General features: G+C 59.3%; 1 protein-coding gene across 14 annotated transcripts in view; it reads right to left on the bottom strand.

The window, feature by feature from the left end:
• Positions 1 to 90: 90 nt before the first annotated feature.
• The window catches only part of LOC138838990 (pleckstrin homology-like domain family B member 1), a 44,145-nt gene continuing 22,482 nt past the window's right edge, over positions 91 to 21,753 (bottom strand). For 6 of the 14 annotated variants that reach the window (XM_070038601.1, XM_070038600.1, XM_070038599.1 and 3 more), the window contains 21 exons: positions 21,555 to 21,695; positions 21,323 to 21,460; positions 18,569 to 18,697; positions 18,157 to 18,312; positions 15,332 to 15,442; positions 15,126 to 15,215; positions 14,220 to 14,363; positions 13,143 to 13,247; positions 12,623 to 12,784; positions 12,048 to 12,188; positions 10,707 to 10,847; positions 10,500 to 10,602; positions 10,034 to 10,078; positions 9,203 to 9,494; positions 9,028 to 9,118; positions 7,797 to 7,943; positions 7,080 to 7,196; positions 6,751 to 6,853; positions 2,164 to 2,249; positions 1,970 to 2,002; positions 91 to 1,330 (listed from right to left, as the gene is read on the bottom strand). In XM_070038601.1, coding sequence (XP_069894702.1) covers positions 1,190 to 1,330; positions 1,970 to 2,002; positions 2,164 to 2,249; positions 6,751 to 6,853; positions 7,080 to 7,196; positions 7,797 to 7,943; positions 9,028 to 9,118; positions 9,203 to 9,494; positions 10,034 to 10,078; positions 10,500 to 10,602; positions 10,707 to 10,847; positions 12,048 to 12,188; positions 12,623 to 12,784; positions 13,143 to 13,247; positions 14,220 to 14,363; positions 15,126 to 15,215; positions 15,332 to 15,442; positions 18,157 to 18,312; positions 18,569 to 18,697; positions 21,323 to 21,460; positions 21,555 to 21,695 — 2,616 coding nt within the window. In that variant the 3' untranslated portion in view covers positions 91 to 1,189. The remainder of the gene's footprint in view (positions 1,331 to 1,969; positions 2,003 to 2,163; positions 2,250 to 6,750; positions 6,854 to 7,079; positions 7,197 to 7,796; positions 7,944 to 9,027; positions 9,119 to 9,202; positions 9,495 to 10,033; positions 10,079 to 10,499; positions 10,603 to 10,706; positions 10,848 to 12,047; positions 12,189 to 12,622; positions 12,785 to 13,142; positions 13,248 to 14,219; positions 14,364 to 15,125; positions 15,216 to 15,331; positions 15,443 to 18,156; positions 18,313 to 18,568; positions 18,698 to 21,322; positions 21,461 to 21,554; positions 21,696 to 21,753) is intronic. The other 8 variants (XM_070038605.1, XM_070038606.1, XM_070038607.1 and 5 more) reach the window with 8 other exon arrangements.

Genomic DNA, 21,753 nt, shown 5'->3' with positions numbered 1-21,753 from the left:
CTGAGGCACAGGGACGGGGCAGTGACATGGAGGTCAGCGTCCGGGGTGTGGGTCTCACTGCCCGCCCCCCGCTGGCCTGTCACGCACCTCCATAGTCCAAATGCTTTATTGTTCTGCTGAAATGCTTACAAATACTGCAAACCTCCCAGCTTCGGTCCAGGCAACCGAGGGCCGGTGCTGGGGGGAGGGCGGGGAGTTGGGCTTAGTGTTAAGGCCTGAAGGGTTGAGGCCAGGCCACTGGAGCCTGGTCCTCCTCTCTCCTTCCCATCACCCTCAGGAGGCTGGCCACAGCCCTGGGCCCTCCCCCTCCGCATCCCCTCTGCTCAGTGGGCTGAGCACCCCCTTCCGGGTCAGGCATCCACCCTGGGAGGAGAGGGCGGCGCTTAGCTTCCTCTCCCGTCCGCATTGGTGCCATCCCTCCTGGCGCTAAGCAAAGGCACGAGTGGAAGGGAGAGGGTTGGGCTGGGAGGCGGGAGCCGCAGGGAGGCGTCGGGTCCCCTCCCCCAGGAGATGCCCAGAGGGCTGGGCTGGAGAGATGATGGCTCGTACCCTCACTACCCACCGCGGGCGAGGCAGCGGGTTGCGCCTCGGAGCTGGCGAGGCGGTTAGTATGTATCCATGGCAACGAGGCGGTCTCCACGGAGACCATGGGGCTGGGTCTGCGACAGGGGGCGGGGCTGGGACCTCAAGGGTGAGGTGACACGGGAGGTGTCTGGCCCTTGAACAAAGTAGTGGAAAGTGTAAATGGAGGAGAGGCGCGGCGGAGCAGGGCTGAGCAGCGTCTGCCTGGGCGGCTGCCCCCCACCAAACGTGGCTCTGCGTGGCTCCCAGAGCCCCAAAAAGGAGCTGAAGAGGGAAGGGATCTTTGGCAGATTCTGGTACCATAATTTGTCAAAGAAAACGAGTTGGGGAGAGCAGGCGCTGCGGCGGCGGCTGTCAGTGACCCTGACCTGCAGGCCCAGGAGCAACCTCCAACTTCTGGGCTCCTGAGAGGCCGTAAAGCCCCTTCCCAGCCTTTCCTCTCTGGCTGGCTCTTCAGTGACGGGAGCCCAGAACCTTACAGCACTGAACTGCAGACGCTGGCTGCACCCCCTCGGTGGGGCTCGGTGTCTCTAGGGGAGCAGAGCAGCAGGCGGCTGGGCCTGGGTCCTGGAGCCGCCATGGGGGGGGCCAGAAGGCCCACGGCGGGTCAGTTCATGAACTGGGTGTAGCCCTCCGCCCCTGTGACGATGACGTCCATCCAGATGCGCATGGCCTCGGCAGAGGGGGCCACCATGTAGTAGAGCCGGTCATGGGTCTTCACGCAGAAGGTGAGGGCTGGGTTTGGGCTCTGCCGAGGGAAGAGGCCAGTCTAAGGCACGGCTCACCCACTGGCCGCGCAACCCCTTCCTCCCCGGCCTCCTGTCTGCCTTTCTCCTCCCAGCCCCCAGGAGGCCCTGGAGCCGGGTCTCCCCTTCTTCCCCCTCATCCCTCCTGCCCCCCAGGTGGGCGGAGCTTCCTCACCCACCAATCCCATCTCAGTACTCCTGGCAGGGGGGCGGGCCCCGCTGGGGACACTGGTTCTTGGCATGACCAGGTTCAAAAGTGACAACAATAAAATCAGTCCCCAAAGGCCGGAGAGGATGGGTCTCCTCTTGGCAGAGAAGAGGCAGGAAAGCGGAAGGCAAGATGCTGGGCCACGTCCCCAGGGGAGCAGCGGTCAGGGCTAGGGGGCCTCGGGGTGCTGGCAGGAGGCAGGCTGGCTTGTACCGAGCCGCATCTCCCCTCAGTTCCCGGGTGGGACTTGGAAGTGCCCTGCACCCCGCCAGCTCTCCCTGCTCCAGCGGGCCACACCTGCACGAGACGAGACGCAGGCCTCCACCCGCCCGGGGCCAGTTAGAAGGGTAGAGGAGGGGCCCAGGGTCAGCGCAGGTGGACAAAGGAGGTGTTAATGGCGCAGTTGTGGTTAGAGCCACGTGGGGAGGGGTACCTCGGTCACCATAGTGAAGCGACAAAACCTCTTCTGGGAGGGGAGAGGGAGAAAGGAAGAGAATGTCGGCAAGAGAAGGACGCGGTGGGACCTCTGCAGAGGGCAGGCTAGGGCCCCTGCTCCCACACCGCAGAGGCCAGGCCTGCAAAGCCAGGCTGTGCCCGCCGCCCCCTTCTGCCGCTCCCGCTTCTGACCTTGGCTGCACTGCGCAGGTGGTCATAGTACACTTCCTCGATGGCCTGGAAGTAGATGACCCCCTTCAGCTTCGTCTCATGCTTGTCTGCAAATGATGAGGGCCGGGATCAGGAGGGCGGAGCCAAGGTGCACACGTGCTAAGCCTCCGGCTCTGGGAGGTGGGTGGTGGGCGTGGCTGCCCTGCACTCCCAGCACAGGCCAGCAGGGACCTTGTTCAGCCCCAGCCCGCAGTCATTGCAGAATGCAAATGACACCTTACTGCAGCGAGAATACACGGCACCGTTTTGGCACGGCCGGCCGTGGGGAAACACGCAGTCCAACCGAGGGCAGGTGGGAGTAACAAAACTCTCGGGAGCCATTTGACCACAACCGTTAAAATTAGAAAGGGAAAGCCGGGGCACCGGTGGCATGTGCCAACAATCGTAGCCACTCAGGATGCTCTAGTCTGAGAATCGTGGTTCAAAGCCAGCCAGAGCAGGAAAGTCCATGACACTCAGGAAAGTCCATGAGACTCATCTCTAATTAACCACGAAAAAGGGGAAATGGAGTTGTGGTTCAAGTGGTAGAGCACCAGTCTTGAGCATAAAGCTCAGCAACAGCACCCAGGCCCTGAGTTCAAGCCCCGGGACCACCACAACAAACTAGAAAGGTGCCAGGCACAGTAGTGCACAAATGTCATCCCTAGAAGGCTGAGGCAGGAGAACAGAGTTCAAGACTAGTCTGGGCTAATTAGTGAGACCCTGTCTCACATAAATAGATAAATAAAACTCAAGTATCCATCAAGTAGAGATGGTCTAATAAATCATGGTGGTGATTAGGATGGAATATTGATGTCAATGGGTCTTGGCAGTTTTTTTGCTTTGGGAAGTACTGGGGCTTGCACTCTACCACCTGAGCCACACCCTGAGACCTATGATGGACTATCACTCAACTGATAAACACAGTAATACAGAAATATCAGAAATACATGGAGAAATCTATCACTAGGTATAGATTGAAAAATACATCTATAAAATACACCAAGTTGCCAGGCACGGGTGGCTCATGCCTATATTCCTAGCTACTCAGAAGTAGCTGAGATCTGAGGACTATGATTTGAAGCCAAACCGGGCAGGAAAGTCCATGAGACTCTTTATTTCTAATAAACTACTCAGAAAAAGCCGAAAGTGGTATTGTGGCTCAAGTGGTACAGTGCTACCACTGAGCACAAAAAGGCCCAGGGACAGAGCCCAGGCCCTTAGTTCAAGTCCCAGGGCCAGAAAAAAAAAAAAAAAACGCACCTAGTTGTAAATACCTAAAGCTCTATTTGATAGAGAAAGATCACTAAGCCACCTGAGGAGGCAGAAAGGGAATCACAGTATTACCTGCTACCTTTGATATTTTAAAAGAGAGAGAGATAAGAATGTGTGTGTCACCACGCAGCAGTGGCTCACACCTGTCATCCTAGCTACTCAGGAGGCTGAGATCTGAGGTTTGCAGTTCAAAGCCAGCCCGGGCAGGAAAGTCCGTGAGACTCTTATCTCCAATTAACCACCAGAAAACCAGAAGTGGCGCTGTGGCTCAAGTGGTAGAGTGCTAGCCTTGAGCTGAAGAGCTGAGGGACAGTGCCCAGGCCCAGAGTTCAAGCCTCACGGCCGACCAAAAAAGAATCTTTGGTGAGGATATTTCTCAAACTTTTTCGTACATTGATATTGAACCATATGGACATGCTGACATCATATTGAGAAGAAAAAGGTACCACGGAGCCTGCGGTGCACACATAAGGCTCCACCCTGTGTGAACAGCATTAGCGCCCGCACACACAGCATAACTGAGATCGGTTGGCAGGAGGAAGGAGGGAAGCCTGCAGAGCCAGGGGACCGCGTGGTATGGAAAGCTGAGCCTGCGCCCTTCGTCTGTGGTCCACACGGCCGACAGCCGTGACCAGGAGCCTGAGCCCCATGGGAGAGGCCATGCCGGTCACTAAGGTCAGAGGCGACAGCTGGTGGTAAGCTCCTCCTGACCCCCCTCCCGCCCTGGGGTTATTTCAGGCCAAGTCCCGGATGGCCTGCATTGCTGGTCCTGGCTCCAGCCTTCCCAGGGCCCACCCTGGGACCTCCAACTCCTCTTCCACCATGCAGAGGGAGAAGCTTCCAGAAGCAAACCTGAGCCTGCAACTTTGGCCCCCACCTTCCCTGCCGGCTCCTCTTTGGGGAAGCAGCTGCCTTCTTGGCCAGGCACAGGCCCTGTCGAGACTGGTGGCCCCATGCCCCCGCCTTGTCTCCCAGGCTCCCAGCACGGACGCCAGTCCAGGGAGCCGGCTGAGCTCCTCACCACCCTCAGCCAGCCCGCTCTTCATGCACTGGAATGGTTTCCTTCTGCTCGTTCCCTTGGCAAACTCCTAAGCAACCTTCAAGACCCATGGCAGAAATCATCACTTCAACACACCGTGGTGACTCCCCTGTCTAGAATTCACCATGCTGAATCCAAGCCCTCCTCGATCCATTCATAACTTCACCTGTGCCAACACCAGCCGCACATCACGGCACTAGAACAATGTGGGGGTGGGGAAGTCCTTGGCACCGAGACCCAGAGGTGCAGCTCCGCAGCAGATCACCTGCCTAGCACGAGCAAGGCCCCAGTCCCACCCAGGTGTCACCAAACCAAACCCTCTCCGAGAGTGGGGAGAGGGGGTGAACGCAGCTTCCCATGAGCCAGGGGGTGCTTAGGAAATCCAGGCCTGCAGCTTGCTAACAAGCGCACAATGCAAGAACACATTCCAAGCATCTAGCACCTGTCACTTCACCACAATGAGCCCGGATGACGTCCCAGGACAGACAGACCCCGGAGAACTGCTCGGAGGGTGGGAGCTGGCCTGGGCAAGGTAGACTCTCCAAAGCCTTCACAGAGCCCACCTGCACCTGGCTGCCGGCCCCATGGGCAAGGCACATCGGGGTCCTGGTCCTTGTCCCATCTCCAATGCTTCTCCCTCAGGGCAAGGACCCTGGCTCTAGGCCTGGCCACCCCGCTGGCTCCTGCTGGCTCCCACTCCTTCCTTCACTGGGAAGAGTGACCCACCCCTCCCCACCCACCCCGCCTTGGGCAGCTAGGGTCTGGCCCCGCCCGCTTCCTCTCCATCGCTCTAATTCTGGATTTAACAGCCTTTGGACCACACCACCCCTGGGCTTGCTGTGACACCCATTATCTCTGGTTATACCTCTGGCTGTCAAATGTCTGCTTCCTTCTGTGTCCACCACCTGCCAGAACGTGGTCTCCTTTTGTTTCATAGATGTGAAGGATGGCTGCAATTGGCAAGCACCAGCCCAGCACCTGGCACAGGGTCAGTGCTGGCTTCCTGCCTGTGCCAGCCTCTCCTGCTCCTTCCTTACACAGGAAGTTGCGCCCGGAACTGGATCTCTCTCCACTTCCGCTCTGTCTCTTAGAGCTTAGGAGACTGGGCAAGCGTCCTGATCTTTAACACGTGCTCCCTATTTAGTTCTAATTAGCTTTGCTCATAGGAGTGCAAGCCTGGAGGCCGCTGCGCGTGGCACTTGGCTCACATGTGCGGGTAGATAGCATAAACGTGCGCTCTTGTGATTGTGTGTTATCACCACCCACTCAACTATCACTCTGCCTCTCACCTTGACCTTTCTCCGAAATGAGCAGTCTATCAGCCTCAACATCCTCCCTGCACCTGCTTCTCCCTCTCCCGAAAGCCCCTGGCCGCCCCAGCCCAGGTGAGGAGAACACCTGTGGCCCTGCCCCTCCCCAGCCAGGTCTCGGGAGGGGAAGGGAGGATGCTGTGGTGCGCAGGGCCGTGGTTCCTCAACCAGCCCCTCGTTCTGGGCCAGGGAAGGCTCTGCACCTCATACTCCACCAAGGGAAATGCAGACAGGGTTTGGGAGGGCAAACTACACAGAACCAGGGCAAGGGGACAGGTGGGAGCTGCCTGCCCTGGGCTGGCCCGAGGCTCCTGGCCCTGCTTGGTGCTGAGGAGTCCAGAGGGAGCTGAGCGGCGGCCCCGGGCCTCACCCAGTGCTCACGGCAGCTGTCGTCCATCAGAAAACTTGCTGCTACTTTATTACTGTTATTATTTGTGAGCTAGCCAGTACTGGGGCTTGGACTCCGGGCCTGGGAGCTGTCTTTTAGCTTTTTCACTCAAGGCTGGTGCTCTACTACTTGAGCCACAGCCTCACTTCTGGCCTTTTGGTGATTAACTGGACATAATCGTCTCATAGACTTTTCTGCCTGGGCTGGCTTCAAAGCTTCAGATCTGAGCCTCTTGAGTCACTAGGATTACAGGCCTGAGCCCCTAATTCAGGGCTTACTGTGATTCGACTCTTTGATCAGTATCTGCCGCCCTGGGAATGAGCTCCAGGAGAGTGAGCTGTGGCCATCTTGCTTGTCCCACAGCCTAGAACTCTGCCCGGAACCTTCTAGATGCTTAGTAATACTACAGAGTGAGCACGTGGAGATGAACTAAGTACATTCTACGCTTTTGCCAGCCAGAGCCTCTGGACCCCTCCATGGAGACTTCTGGATTCGCTGTGGGGGATGTGGAGCCCGGGGCCCCTGCTCTGCGCGCAGGGCTGCCCGGTGACACTCACCCACGTAGTAGGAGAGGGTGCGCTTGAGCCGGTCAAACACAAACCAGCGCTTCTTCCACGACTTAATCTTGCCGCCCATCTTGACCAAGTAGCCACGGCAGACCTGGTGGGAAGGGGCGATGAGGAAGGACCGAACGGGCGGTTGCAGGCGTTCCTCCATTGTCTGTCCCTGTACTCATGGGGCTGTCCCCGCATCCCCTCAGGCAGACACCAATCTAACCACCCCACCCGGCCAGGCTGGGGCAGGAATGGAGGCCACTGTTCCACGGCCCGTGAGGGCCTGACGCTGCGCCCGGTTCCCGGCGGCCTGTGCCGTGCAGGCCTGGTACCTTGCTGCTGAGCACCACGTGCAGGCACGTGTCCACTCCGTGGCCTGAGGACTCGATGTGCGTCTTCAGGTCAAAGTCCTCCTTCCGGATTGGCAGGTAACGGGTCAGGGGCCGAGCCTGGGGGCAAAGGGCAAGGTCAACAATCTCTCGTCCCCTCATTCCCTTGTCCTCACCTCTCATCTTCAGTCCTGAATCCCCTCCAACCGAACACACGTGTGCACACAGGACGCACACATGCACACACACACACACACTCCTCAGCTGGAACAAGCCTGAGTGGCTCTCTGCTTCTGGGGGCCAATGAGTCCCAGGTGTAGGTTGGCTTGTGCAAAGCAAACAGCGATATGTGTGAGTGTGCACACGCACACATGTGTGCACGCCAGTACTGGACCTTGAATCCAGAACCTGAGCACTGTCCCTTAGCATTTCACTCAAGGTTATCACATTATTACTTAAGTCACAGCTCCACTTCAAACTTCTTAGTAGTTAATTGGAAGTAAGAGTCTCATGGACTTTCCCACTCTGGCTGGCTTCCAAGAGTGATCCTCAGATCTTGGCCTCCTGTGAAGCTAGGATTACAGGTGTGAGCCACAGGTGTCAGGCTGCCAACAGCAACTAGAAAACAGGCTCAACAGCCCAGGAGAGGGCCCGAGATGTCCCTACTCCCCTAAACCTTCACCATCCAGCCGGCCACCAGCACACCCTGCACCCGCTAACCTGGGAAAACTGCTTCTCCCGCATCTTGACCTCCTTCTCCACCAGCTGCTGCCTCCGGGCACTCTCGCTCTGCAGCCTCCGCTCTACCTGCTCGCGCCTCCGCCGCTCCTCCTCCAGGGCCTGCCGCCGCTGCTCCATCTCCCGTTCCTGGCACAAAGCCAGCGATCAGTGCCCACAGTCAGCCTGGGGTTCCCCCCTCCCCGCTCCCTTCAGGCCTGAGCAGCCCCGCAGGAGGCATGCACTTCAGAGGCTGGCCTGACGGAAGAGGCCCACCCTCTCCACCAGCTCTGTGGGCTGAGAACAAACGCCTTCACCAGTGATTGCCCTGGCTTAGAGCCTTGCTTTGCTACCACTATGGGCTGTGACTCAACACCTCATTTCAGCTCTCTACGCCTCATATGCCTCATCTGAAAAATGGGACTCAGAACACCTCCTTCTGGGCCTGGTATCGCTGGCTCACGCCTGTCATCCTAGCTACTCAGGAGGCTGAGATCTGAGGATCGTGGTTTGAAGCCAGCCAGGGCAGGATGTCTGTGAGACTCTTCTCTCCAATGAACCACCAAAAAGTGGGTAGTGGAGCTGTGGCTCAAAGTGGTAGAGTGCTAGCCTTGAGCCAAAAAGCTCAGGGACAGCGCCGAGGGCCTGAATTCAAGCCCCATGATCAATTAACAAGCACAAAAAGATGCAGAGTGCCTCAAAAGAGATAGATCACCTGCAATGTGTCCCGTGTGCCCCAGGCACAGGTTCCCTCGGCCTGTTTGTGCCCACGGCCCCTCTCTGCCAAGTCCCAGCTTGAAAGGGACATGACTGGCTTCCTTCAAGACTCCTCAGGCAAAACTTTTGTCTAGGCTTGGCTGCCTGCCTCCTCCTCCATTCTACACTGCAACCCCCAGGTCCTGTGTCCTGCCTTTCCTAATCATCCCCCAAAGGAATGGGTTACGAATCCAAAGCCCCATGGCTCTTAAAGGGTCCTCAGAAATAAGCCTAGGGGCAGAGGCTCCAATACAAGACACCTAGGACTGGAACGAGGTCATTGTCCGGCAGCCTTCCGTCCTGCCACGCTGGGAGGCCTCAACCTGCTGGGTCTCCCATGCCCCAGTTGAGACACACAAACGTGTACAGCGCTTTACCCTGAGGGCGCGCTGTGCAGTTCATGGGGGTGGAAGGGCTTGGCAGGCAGAGGGCCGCTCTCTGCCCCACCGCTCCTGCCTCCAGGCTGAGCCAGCCTCACCCTGGACTCCATGAGACGGCTCTTCTCCGCGTGGGCCTCTCTCAGCATCTTCTCCATCTCTTCGATCTTGCCCAAATCCAGACCACTGGTGCTGGGAAGGAAAGGGGGAGAGAAGAGGCGTCAAGGCGTGGGAGGGGAGCTGTGGCAGGGGCGGCGGGCGGGGCGTGGGAGGCACCTGGACATGTCGGGGGAGCAGGCCGAGTTGCCCCCCGTGGAGATGCTGGTCTCCATGCTGTCTGAGCTCTCCAGGCTCAGCGTGTCGTAGGCATGCTCACCCTCCTCGCCACGCTCCCGCCCGGCAGGCAGGTGGTGCAGGATGGAGTGGTGCATGATGGGGGGGAAGGCCGAGGGGCCTGCGGGGAAGGGCGCCGGCCCGTGCAGGGCTTCCCACTGGCACTGCGCCTCGGCCGCTGCCTTCTGCTTCAGCTCAGCCAGCCGGCGGCGCTGCTCCTCGATCACCTGCTGCCCTGGGGGAGGGACGGGCAGGCGTCACCGTGTGTTCTCCACCAATCCGGAGAGGGGACACAGGAGCAGCATGGCCAGAGCAAGGGTGAACACGGGGCAGCCCTCCAGCACCAGCAACCCGGAAGCCCCCACAGCTCCGGGCCGGGGACTCCACCACGGTCAGGCTCTGGTCCTCTTTGCACGTCCTGAGCCCGCACAGGGAACAGCCCAGCCCAGCTGGTGCCCAGGAAGCACGATGGCCAGTGGCCCCAGACCACAACCAAGGCGTGCACACGTGAGCAGGGCGCATGCAGCACCCTGCCTGCTGCGGGAGGAGCCAGGGGAGCTGGCAGGAGCCACGGGGGGGGGTCCCCCACAGTGCAGAAGCGAGAGCAAGATCAGAAGAGAAGACCTCAGAGACAAGGGGGTACAGAGCCAAGCACCCCAACCCGGCGAAGCCTGGGAGCCTGTCTACGGGCGGGGGGGGGGGGGGGGGGGGGGAGGGGCACATGCTGACACGGCAGGGGCGGCCTGGCCAAAGCCACGCCCTCATGACCTCTACCTGCTGGGTCGTCGGATGGGAGGGGCTCGGCAGGAAGCAACTCGACTGGCGTGGGGGACCCCAGGCAGAGGGTGCAGGAGAGAGACACAGAGGGGATCAGAGGAGAGAGAGGCACAGACACGGGCTATCAAAACAACCCAAATGCACACTGGGTCCCCGGAGCCAGTGTCTCAGAGAACGGATGCTGGAGGTCACCAGGGGGCCGCCTGTGCAGACAGGGCGACGTGTAGCCCTGCTGGGCTAACAAGCACGCCCCAAGGGCCGCCGTTCTCCATGATGCCCAGCCTCCCCGACCCTTCATCCCAGCCTGGAGTCTTTATTAAAACAATGTCCAGGAAAGCGCTTCTTTTTTTGTCGGAACTAAATTCCTCCTGCTCTTGCACAGAACTCAAAGGACAAAACCATGGTGGGGGGGGGGTGGACGAGGACGTGGGGGCGGGGCGGAGCTGGCATGGCGGCCACTCACCCTTCTGCTGCAAGGCCAGCTGCCGCTTGGTCTCGATGTCCTGCAGTGTGGCTGCCAGGTTGCGAGGGAGGCTGCCCGTGCCGTTCTGTGCGAGCAGAGCACTCTGCAGAGGAAGGAGAGCGTGGGCATGGGGGCCTGGCACACTCACACTCTCCCCAGGGCCCTGCATGGCCGTCCCCATCCCCACCACCATCTGCTTCCTCAGACCTTCGGGGAGGGGCTGCGGCCTAGAGTAGCCACACTGAGCTGGGAGGAAGAGGAGGAGGAGCCAGAGGAGGAAGGCAGGGGGCCACTCCGGGTCCTGGGCAAGGGGCTGGTGAGCTCACCATCCATCTTGGAACGATAAACCTAGAGAGAAGAGATGGTGCCCAGTGAGCCCCAGCTCCTTCGCTGGCTGACACTGCCGTGTCACTCGGGCCAGCTGCGGTGGGAGGCGACACCCCAGCACCAGGCCTCTGAGGACTTTCTGGCTCCAGCTGGCCATGGGGTTGGGCCTCCTGGACCGGCCCAGTGGGCAGAATCCAGTAGCAGCTGCCAGGCCTGTTTGCAGGCCTTTCTTCCCTGAGCCAATCTGTGGCCGAACCCAGGCTCTGCGACAGACCTGAGAGCTGACCTCACAGCGGTTTGTGTCTGTGGCAGAGCCGTGCGGACAGGTGGAGGAGTGGATCCTTCTGCCTCTGGCTCTGTCACCAGCCAGCTGTGTGACCTTGGGCCACGTGCCCAAGCCCAGGCTGCCTTGTCTGCTAAGGAAGGAGCAGGACTAGAGTGAATAAGGGACAAGCCCTGCCCAGCACTGAGGCATGACGACCATGGCTTTTGGACCCCGGGCTGTGTGGGGTCTGCTGAGATCACACACCTTCCCTGCGCCCCAGAGTCTGATCTGAGAAATGAGAGCCAACACCATCTGCCTCCAAGGGCTATGATGATGATGAGATGAATCAAAGCCGGCCAGAGCCCCCAGCCAGCTGGACATCCAGTGCGGGTGTCACGTGTGTTACAAGACTCAGATTCCTCCAGAAGGAACACAGGGGTTTAGCTGAGGTCCAGCACTTCATTCAAGAATGAATTTTGAGCGGTGGAATCTTAAGGTCTAGAGGGGAGAGGGAGAGGACATCCAAGCCCTTGTCCCTCCATATGGGGCAAACCTCAGGAGGCAGGAAGGTCTCGAGACTCCTTGTCCTCCTCTTTGCTGCCTCCAAGTGCCTCCCCTGGGAAGATCAGGAGAAGGAAACATCGGCAGCTCCCCAAGGGCACACTGGTTCCAGCGGCAATGGACCCCAGAGAGTGTCCAGGCCCCGGACTCGGTGAGGAGCTCTGGGGAGAACTCCTTTCCATTAGGCTCAGGAGGCTGGACCTCCAGCGGCCCCATATGCCAGGATGGCAGGATGGCTGCCTGGGGGGAGACCCGCCCTCCCCAGGCCCAGAAGGCCTGACTTGCTCTGCTGGCTGAGCCCACTAGCCAAGGCACGCTGTGTGGTTGAAGGATCTGCAGGCGACACTCAGAGCAGGCAAGAGTGTGACCTGGGGAGGACCAGCGGTGAGGGTTACCTGAAGCTGACGGGTAGCTTTGGCGGGCAGAGGTGGGGGGGAGGAGCGAGGGGAGGCAGCAGCAGGGCCAGTCCTCAGCCCGGCCATCAGCTCCTGGTACCACTGCTCTAAGTCTACAGCGGGGAGCAGCAGCTTCTCCATCTGGAGGGGCAGGAGGAGGGCAAGGATAGAGAGGGAGGGCCAGGACAGGAAGGGGAGGAAGAGGAAGAAGGAAGGATAGGATGAGAGAACAGAAGACGGGAGGGAGAGGGAAGGGAAAGGAGGAAGGAAGGGAGATGGGGTGAAGGAAGGAAGGGAGTGAGGGTGGGTGGGAAGGAGGAAGGAAGGAGCGCATAAAGAGAAGGAGAAGAAAAACAGTGAGATGACAGCTGTCCTCAATGGGCTAAAGGCAAAGAGAAAGTGTGGGAGTACAATTCCCAGAGTGGCAGACACATGCTCTGCCTGCCGGCCGGCCAGCCAGAACCTGCAGGTGCCAGATACTCCCCTGGCACTGGCCTAGAGCCGCGAGGCCAGCGAGCAGGGGCCACACACACCCAGACAGAGCACACCAGCCGGGGGGCGGGGAAGGCACCCACCTTGGGTGAAGGCGTGACGGAAGCCAAGGAGGAGGAGGAGGAGGACAGCACAGGAGGAAGGCAGGTGGTGGGAACCAGGTCCCGGGGACACAGACCTGGCGTGGGGGGCGGGGGCATGGGCGAGGAACCCCACGTCACCTTTAGCTGATCAAGCGTCACGTACTTGGGGGGGAGGCCAGATGTAGGAGGGAATACAAGAAGTAAATGGGACTGGAACCCAAGGGCTCACTCTACCCACAGGGGGCGGGGGTGGGGGGAGGCACAGAGCGAGAGTGGCCCTGGTGCTGACAGCCACAGTCCTTCCTAGAACAGAAGGCCAGGCCTGCCCCACCCCAGGCCAGCAGGAGCTGAGGACAGCTCCCAAGGCTCCAGGGAAGAAAGGAATCCATTGTGGAGCCCTTGAGCCAGCTGCCCTCGTCCCCTGCTGCTGGAGACAGACCCTGCCGTCCCCCCACCTCCTCCCAGACTGAGGCACGGTGGAGGCCCCTGGGCACAGGTGGGCACACTCGGTGGCTGGTACCTCGCTCTCAGGCAGGGTCTGGGGGAGCACGCTGGGGAAGGTGGTAGAAGCAGAGGGGTCCAAGCAGGCGCACAGCTGGAGAGCCTCTGCCAGACTCACATACTCCTAGAGTGCCCGCGGCAGGGGCAGAGAAGAGGTTAATAGGGTTCAGCTAAGTACCCCACATTCCACACTGCATGCCAGGCACAGGGTCGGCGCTCCATGTCAAGATGAGAGCCAGAGCCGAGCTGAAGCTCTCAGCTGTCCACAAGGACCAAAGGTGGCTGTCGGGGCCAGGGCACCCACAGGGCCCGAGGGTGGGCAGATCTGAGGGCCGCAGGTGCCTCTTGATCTCCCCTTTGGGCCCCTCTTGGCATTTAGCCATTATCCCGAGCACACCCAGGCCTGGGGTGGCCCAGGGAAAGCTTCCAGGAGTCCTCTGAGGAGCAGGTCTCAGCTCCTGCAAACGCTCGTCTCCAGCATCCTGAAACATCCCCAGGGGACACACACATGCAGTCTCACACACCTGCCACAGAATTCCCCAGGGTCCCCCTCTAGTCTCCAAGCAGGAGCTGGCACTAGGCGTGGGCTGGAAACATCACTAGGGCCCAAGCTGGAGAAGCTCTGAAAGAAGCCTTTCCAGAGAGCAGAGACAATCCCTGGCTGAAAAACAGGTCCACTGTCCAGTAGAAAGATGCCAGTCCATCAGTCTACGCGTTGGAAGGACCTGGAGCATTGTTCCTGTCGCATATCCTGACACTCTGAGATTATCTGGGTACCAGGCCAGGGCAGGCAGCCAGCGTGCTATGCCCCAAACTTAGGACCCAAGCACACAGGCCACTTAAAAGGAAAATGAGCCATGGAGTCCAGTGTGTTGTAGGAACTGGTGAGTGGCATGCAGAACACATGCAAATCATATTCAAATCAGCATTCCCGATTTGCATGGGCTAGCTAGGCAGGATGGCATATTCACACCAACTCCCAAGCTCTGCTCCCACTGGCCCTTTAGCTGGGCCCTGGGGAGGTGCTGAAGGCAGAGCTGGTCAGGGAGGCAGCCAAGCAGTAGGCAAAGCAGAGCACCCAGTCAGCCATGATTACCTCTTGTGCTTTGGGGCAGAGTGAAGTAGAAGTAGGAGAGGTTAAGTGGACAGGGGAGCCCCCGGCCTGAGAAGAGCCTGAGGATGGGCTCAGAGCCTTGGTCCCCAGCCCCATCTCCGAGGACTCGGAGGTAAGCAGCTGAGCCTACAGAGAGGGTACGTGGTGAGCGGCTTCTCCCTCACACTGTTCAGTCCAGCCACCCTCCCTAAAGCCTAAACTTCCTTCAACGAGACAGGGAGGGAGCAGAGAAGTCAGGAAGCCCAGCTGGACCTCACACACCAATTGTTTAGACCTGGGAAAGAGCGGCTCAAAGGACCCACTGCTCATTTGCAAGCTGAGGGCCTGACTGCGGACTGCAGCCCCGGAAGCCCCAGGATGAAGACCCTTAGAGCTCCGTGCTCGAGACCGGCTCACTCAACCCTGCCAGCTCTCCCAAATCTCTGAGCTCTCGGCCCACCCCAGTTGGGGCCTCTGAGCCCCTCATCTATACTCAGCCATCCCAAATGGAGAGTTCAGTGGGCACCTAAGAGCCCAAAGGGCAGCTGAAAAGCAGCAGCTGGCAACCACGGACGGTCAGGCCTCAGGGCCCTCCTCCACCTCCTCCACCTCACAGGTGGGCATCCGTGGCTGCCACCTGTAATCCTAGCTACTCGGGAGGCTGAGATCTGAGGATCTCAGTTCAAAGACTCTTATCTCCAATTAACCACTAGAAAGCCGGAAGTGGTGCTGTGGCTCAAGTGGCAGAGAGCTAGCTCACCTTGAGCTGAAGAGCTGAGGCACAGCACCCAGGCCCAGAGTTCAAGCCCCATGACCGGGAAAAACAAAAACTAAACTTCTCCACTTCAGCAGGTAGCCCCATATCCAACCCTCATGGACCCAAAGCCGGGGTTCACTCAACCATGTTACCTCTTTGAGGGTTGAGGTGGTCTTCGGGAAAGGCCTGCCTCCCGTGAGCGAGTAGTATTTCCTTTCCAGCACCGTTAATTTCTCCTTCTCCTGGGAGCCCAGAATGATGGAATTAGAATTGGGACTGAGAGTAAAGGAATTGTAAAGGGGTTCCAGGTCCCCTCCCTTCTCCCACCATTTTCCACTGGCCAAGGAGAGGGGTGTACCTTCTGCAGTAGCTGCAGGGTGGCATTCTTGTCTCGAGCCAGGCGTTCTGACTCCTGCACCGCCTGAGTCCGGATCTGCCCAGCCTGACTGTCCAGGACAGCCAGGTGCTCCTAAGGAAAGATGGGGGAGGGGGGTTAGAGGTTGCTTAGGGAGGCAGGGCTAAGCCTAAGGTGAAGTATGGCTGACTTTCCTGCCTAGAGAGCCTGGGATACATCAAGGGAACCAACCTCTTCCACTTGGCCTCAACTTTCCCCAGGAACACTTGGGCTCTTGGTCCTTCAACCCGTGACTCCCTGCGCCACTAAGCATGCTAGCCACGACTCAAATTCCCCCTTCCCTTACCCCACTTTGGGCCAATGAGTCCCAAAGCCTAACAACACCAAACAGTTCTGCTCGCCACCACCCAGATCCTGACCTTCTGCTCCTGGCTGGCTTCCCACAGCCTCCTGCCTTCTCTTTCACAGTTTTCTGATCCACAAAATATCTTGCTAAAATGGCCTTTGGGCTGGTTTCCTTATTGGAATTTTATGATCTTTCTGAAACACATTATTTGAGTAAATTCTCTGTGTTTGGTTTTGAGGCAAGATGGCCATGAAGTCCTGGACTCAACAATCCTCCTGCCTCTGTCTCCTTAGATCCTGAGTGAGCACCAATGTACTAGCTCTTGAGTCAACTGTGTGTGTGCATGTGTGTGTATGTATGTGTGTGTTTGTGTACATGCATGTCTGCCTATAGTGGGAGCCTGGGTGCTGTCCTTTAGATTTTTTTACTCAAGGTTAGTGCACTACCAACTGTGCCACAATTCTACGTCTAGCTTTTTACTGGTCAACTAAAGATAAGAGTCTCATAGGCTTTCCTGCCCAAGGTGGTTTCAAATCTCAATTCTCAGATTTCAGTTTCTTGAGCTCAGGGACAGTGCCTAGGCTGAGTTTGAACCTCAGGACTGGTGGGCGGGCGCTGGTATGTGAGCACGTGCACACACACTCATACACACACATACACCTAGAAGAACACTGGTAAAGGTTTTGCATTTTGCACTTACCACTTCACTTAACCTTGAGGCAGGTGCCCATTTTACAGAGAGAACAGTGTCGTGGTTAGGAGCTAAGGCCTTTGTTAGTAACTGGTAGGGCTCAACCAGATCTGCCCTTCTAAGAGCAGTCCTTTCCATCCCTCTGGGTCAGAGTGGACAGAGGAGCACAGCGCCTCAGGGCAGACAGAGTCTGGGGGAGGAGGGCACCAGAGACGGGCGAGGTGCTGGGCAAGCTTCCACGAGTGAATGTGGGGATCAATATACATATAGAGTAGGGCCAGTTCTTGGGGGGCTAAGCTTGCCCTCCAAGGCCTAGGGTAGGGGTGAGGAGGAAAGTATAGTCCATCACTACTGCTGACCCTTCCAAGCTCCCTGGAGCTTCTGTCCAAATGGACCTCAAAAGGATGGGATCAACTGACCTAAGGCTCCAGAAGAAGTGACTGGAGAAGTGCTGACCCCAGGCCCTGTGGAACGAGCCTGGGGTTTGGACTGGCACACCTGTATTCCACCAGCTCACATGATGGGAGGGGAGTAGGTAGCTTTCCAGAGCCCTCGTTTCCATGTCCTTAAAATGGGCGTAAGAGCCAGGTACTGGTGGCTCACGCCTGTATCCTGGCTACTCAGGAGGCTGAGATCTGAGGATTGCGGTTCAAAGCTAGCCCAGGCAGGAAAGTCCATGAGACACTTATCTCCAATAAACCACCAGAAAACCGGAAGTGGCGCTGTGGCTCAAGTGGAGAGCTCTTGCCTTGAGCTGAAGAGCCGAGCGAGGGACAGCGCCCAGGCCCAGAGTTCAAGTCCCACGACCAACCAAAAAAACGAAACAACAAAAAATAGGGGGGCATAAGAGAACACGCTAAGGACAGCATGAGACGGCCCCAGGCAGCCTCCTAGCAGGGCGCCTGGCACCCAACCCTGTGCCTGGCAAATGCTCGTTTTCATCCCTCCGTGGCACGGTGGGACAGTGTTTGAATTTATCTATGTATTTACAAAGGCAGATCCACTCAAGGGGGAATTCAGGATCTGAACTCAGGATATAATATAGTAGCCCCTGACCTCCCGCCAAACCCTGGCAACCGGCAAGTTTCCCCATTTCACGTGGAGGCACTGAGGTTTAAATTCAGGGCCCTGCACTTGCCGGGCAGGTAGTCTACCATTTGAGCCTTACCCCCAGCCTGTTTTGCTTTCAGGTACTTTTAAACAGGGCCTCACCTATTTGCCTGGGCTGGCCTACGATATGCTCGTGTTTATGCTTCCTGGTGGCTGGGATGCCAGTGTGTGTGTGTCACCATGACGGAGATGGAAGTCTCAAATGTTTTTTTTGCCCCAACTGGTCTCAAACTTCAGTCCTCCCTATTTTAGCCTCCCCAGACGCTAGGATTACAGGTGTGTGCCACCGAACAGGCCCTGTCACATGTCTGTCCTGATGCGTGATGCATTCGCAGGTGCACACGCACACAGCCACACTCACTGAGGCACCTGAACCGTCTTCCCTGTCCCCTTCTCTGCCTCCCCTGTGGGCCACTCCTGGCCTTGGGTCCGTCCAACCCAAGTCAGATCTGCGCACAGCAGACGCCCACCGCATTAGCTGGGCCAGGCGGACCCCCGGGTGGGGTTCCCGGAGCGCCGGCTCCCTCAAACAAACATCCAGATCTCGGATCTTCCGGACGGTTCTACAAAGCTCAGAGGGCCGGGGCGAGGCGGGGCCCGGGGCGAGGCGGGGCCCGGGGCGAGGCGGGGCCCGGGGCGAGGCGGGGCCCGGGGCGAGGCGGGGCCCGGCGGCGCCCGCACCTTGCGCTGGGCGATGCTGCGCAGCAGCTCGGCCTCGCTCCGCAGCAGCCCCTGGCCGGCCAGCTCGCGCTCCTCCTCGGCGCGGCTCTGCCGCTCCAGCTGCTGGAACTCCAGGTCCTCGAAGAGCTTGGTCTCCGTCTCCAGGGCCTCCGCCTCCTTCAACGACAGCGACACCAGGGAGCGAGGGTTGGGGGGCGCTGGGCTGCGGTGGGGGCCCCGACCCCGGGGACGCGGGGGCCCGCCCGCCCGCCCGCCCGCCCCTGCGCCCCGCGCCCCGCGCGGCACCGGGGCGCCGCCCCCCACACTCGGCCTCTGCAACCGACCCTGTGTCCGGCGGGCCCTGCGGGGCCGTCCCGGCCCACCGCGCTCCTCCTCGGTCTGCGGTGGCGGGGCGGGGAGGGGGGGCACTGACCCTTCTCAGCTGCTCCAGTAACTGTTCCCGCACTGACTCGGGGCAGTTATCGAGCTGCGTCTGGAGCTCGGCGTAGAGCGCCTGGCGGGCCTCCAGGCGCCGGCGTCCCGCGGCCAGCTCCGCCCTCTCCTGGTCGGGGGAGGGGGGGGGAGGCGGGGCACAGGGAGAGAGAACACACACTCCTCAACTCCGGGCCGGCAGGGGGCGCGGGAGGGCGGGGAGGGGAGCGCGGGGAGGGCAGGGAGCGCAGGGCGGCGGGGAGGCGGGGCGAGGAGGGCAGGTGCACGGGAAGACAGAACACACTCCGGCCTGGCACCACTGGGCACAGGGGAGGGGCGGGAAGAAGAGGGGAAGGCAGGGGAGGGGAGGGCAGGGAAGAGGAGAGGAAGGGCGGGCGGGAGGGAGGCAGGGCACAGGGAGAGGACATGAGCTGCTCAGCTCTCCAGCCTGGCCAGAACCTCCAAGCACACGGGCTTAGAAGGGTGCAGGGGAGGGGAGGGGTGGGGGAGAGAGGGATGGGGGCTCAGGGAGAGGAAAGCCTGGAGATGGAGGTGCAGGGGGAAGAAGGAGGAGGAGGAGGAGGAGGAGGAGGAGGAGGAGGAAGAGGAGGAGGGAGCAGGAAGGGAAAGGCAAGGAGGGCGAGGTGTCAGGTGGGACTCAAGCGCTGGGACTTGCAACAAAGGCCAGGGGCGCTGGCACAGGGTGCAAATGTTGGTCTCTCGGTGTCTAGAACCAGGAATGTTAGGTTCCACCACAGCCTGCCCTTCCTCTCCAAGCAATCTAGAGCCTCAAGCTCCCCTACTGTCCAGAGACCAAAATTTAACCCTGGGAAAAAGGGATGGTTAAATTGGGGGAAGGGAGGGCTGGGTATGAATGGGGGGAGCTGAGGGTGTTAGAGACACAGCGGTGCAGCAGACCCCAGGACCCTAGCCCAACCCCACCTTGGCCCCCCTCCCCCTCCCGCCCAGGGAGAGGGTGGGGTGCTCGCACTGCAGGCTGAACTTCAGCAGGGATGAGGGTTGCAATTAGTTCGGCCGTTGCCATGGTAACAGGAGCCCCAGGAGTGGGTCTACAGAGGTGGATGGTTGTCTGGAGTGAGATGACACCCCTGAGGGCGGTAGGGGGACGCAGGGAGGAGTTGGTGAGTCACCCCTCCCAAGGACAGGCAGAGGAGAAACTGTGATTACTGGTGCCAGAGCCAGAATAGGCCCATGGGCTGGGGGGTGGGGAGGGGAAGCAGAGTGAGCCTTCCCTGCCAGTCACCACCATCCCCATCCCCATGGACCCAGCTTGACCACCACCGCCTCCTTGAACAAAAGCCCAGAGGGACAGCAGAGCCCAGGCCTCTGCTCACCCCTAGGTCAATGGGAAGTGAGCGTAGGCAGGGCCTTCCGGTATGCACCCCTTCCTGTCCATCCCAGAGGAAGGCCCTCATCATCAGGTCAGTTCCTGGGGTCCAGGGTCTCCCCGATCCTTGGATGCTGCCTTTAAAATACTCTATGTTCTATAGTCTCCAGGAGGCGGAAAGGGGACACTCAGTCTCCCCTCCCCTCTCGGCATTGTCTCAGTTCAGGGACGCTAAGGGGGCTAGCCAGTGAGTGGGTGGAGGCACTGTCCAAACCCTCCAAGGCCATGTCTACAGCTGGGGCTCCTTAGCCCTCAGCTGGGGGGACGGGGGGGGACAGCCTTTCCAGTGGGAGCAGCTGTTCAGGCAGAGCGGCTCTTAGGCCAAGCATCTCCCCACCATTATGCCCTTCTTGCCAGTGCACCATGGAGCACAATTGAGCTGCGTCCTCCTGCCAGTTCCTTTCTGATCGAAACCATGGGGGTGCCACACCAAGAAGAGGAGCAGGCAAATTAGTGGGGAAGAGACCAGGGGCACAAGGGCACCCATGGAGTTAGTGCAAAAGCAGGCGTGGCTCAGCCCTGCCCGGGTGGCCTGGCAGTTAGGGGCATGCGAAGAGCCCAGGACGGTGATTAGAGAGGGCGTTAGTGCAGGCCTGGTTGGCAAGCATGGAGTTAATTCGGCACAGAATTTGGGAGTGTGGTTTTGGGGGGCCAGAGCAACAGCTCAAAAAAAGAAAAAACTCAAAAATATTTGAAGTTCCTCAGAAATTGAGGGCAAGTGATAGATGCTCTCAAAAAAAACAAAACAGAAATCCAGAAGGAAAGTGGAATTCTCAGAAAAATACTGTCAACTCCAGAAATAGATGACCCCTCTCCACTTCAGAGCTTTTGGCACGGTGTTGGGCATCTTGGGCGTGGCTGGCACGGCCCCTGTGGGACGGAGTGGCCCCTGCAGGCTGGCACGAATCTGAAAGGGGCAGGGGCAGTTGCTGGGACCACGTGGGGTGGGAAGCAGCAGATCTCCAAGACACGGGAAGCAGAGGCCGGTGGGCCATCTCCCAAATACCACGTCCTAAGCACCAGACGCATGCACCTGGGTCTTCATAGCAGGACCCGCAAGCTGGGCTCACTGCTATCCTGGAAAGGCCACCAAGGGCCCAGAATGGCAGGCACCCAGAGGCAGCACACAGAACCCAGATAGAGGAGTCCCCAAACACCAGCCCTAGCAGCACCCTCAAAGCTGGTACCTTCCACCGAGGACAAGTCCCCCTGTCCCCGGAGGGCCACAGAGATCAGCTGATGTACAGGGTGGATGATGAGTAGGTATAGGGCCCCAGGGAAGGCAATTTCTCCTTCTTTCCTGGGCCACTGGTGCCCAGCACCAGGCCGGACCCAGGTATGGGTTACCTTGTCCCTCTCCTTCTGGATGCCCGTCTCCAAAGCCACCAGCTTCTCCTGCAACTGTTCCACTGCCTTCTGCTCCTTCTGTAGCAACGTCCGCTCGGCCTCCCTCTCTCCTTGCAGCAGAGCCCGCTCCATTTCTGCCTGGGGTAGACATGGAGGTCCCAGTCAAGGCAGTGGGCTCAGGCCCTGTTTGGGCCCAGGGCTCTGCTGGCCAGCTCACCCGTCGAGAGCTCACCTCTCTAGCTGCCTCCTGCAGCTGCTGTTCCAGCTCCTTCACTCGCACCTTGAGCTGCTCCACACGCCCCAACACCTGTGCCCGCTCTTCCTCCAGGGCCAGCACCTCTCCTTGGAGCTTCGTGCTCGGTGCATCTTCATGCTGAAAAGGAGAAAGGAGCCATCAGCTGGGGAAACCTAGAACCTTCCAAGATCAGACC

The sequence above is a fragment of the Dipodomys merriami genome, unplaced genomic scaffold (genome assembly GCF_024711535.1).
Source record: "Dipodomys merriami isolate MVZ:Mamm:240054 unplaced genomic scaffold, mDipMer1.0.p SCAF_29, whole genome shotgun sequence".
In the NCBI taxonomy this organism is placed as follows: Eukaryota; Metazoa; Chordata; class Mammalia; order Rodentia; family Heteromyidae; genus Dipodomys; species Dipodomys merriami.
This window is presented reverse-complemented; position numbering and strand designations above follow the sequence as displayed.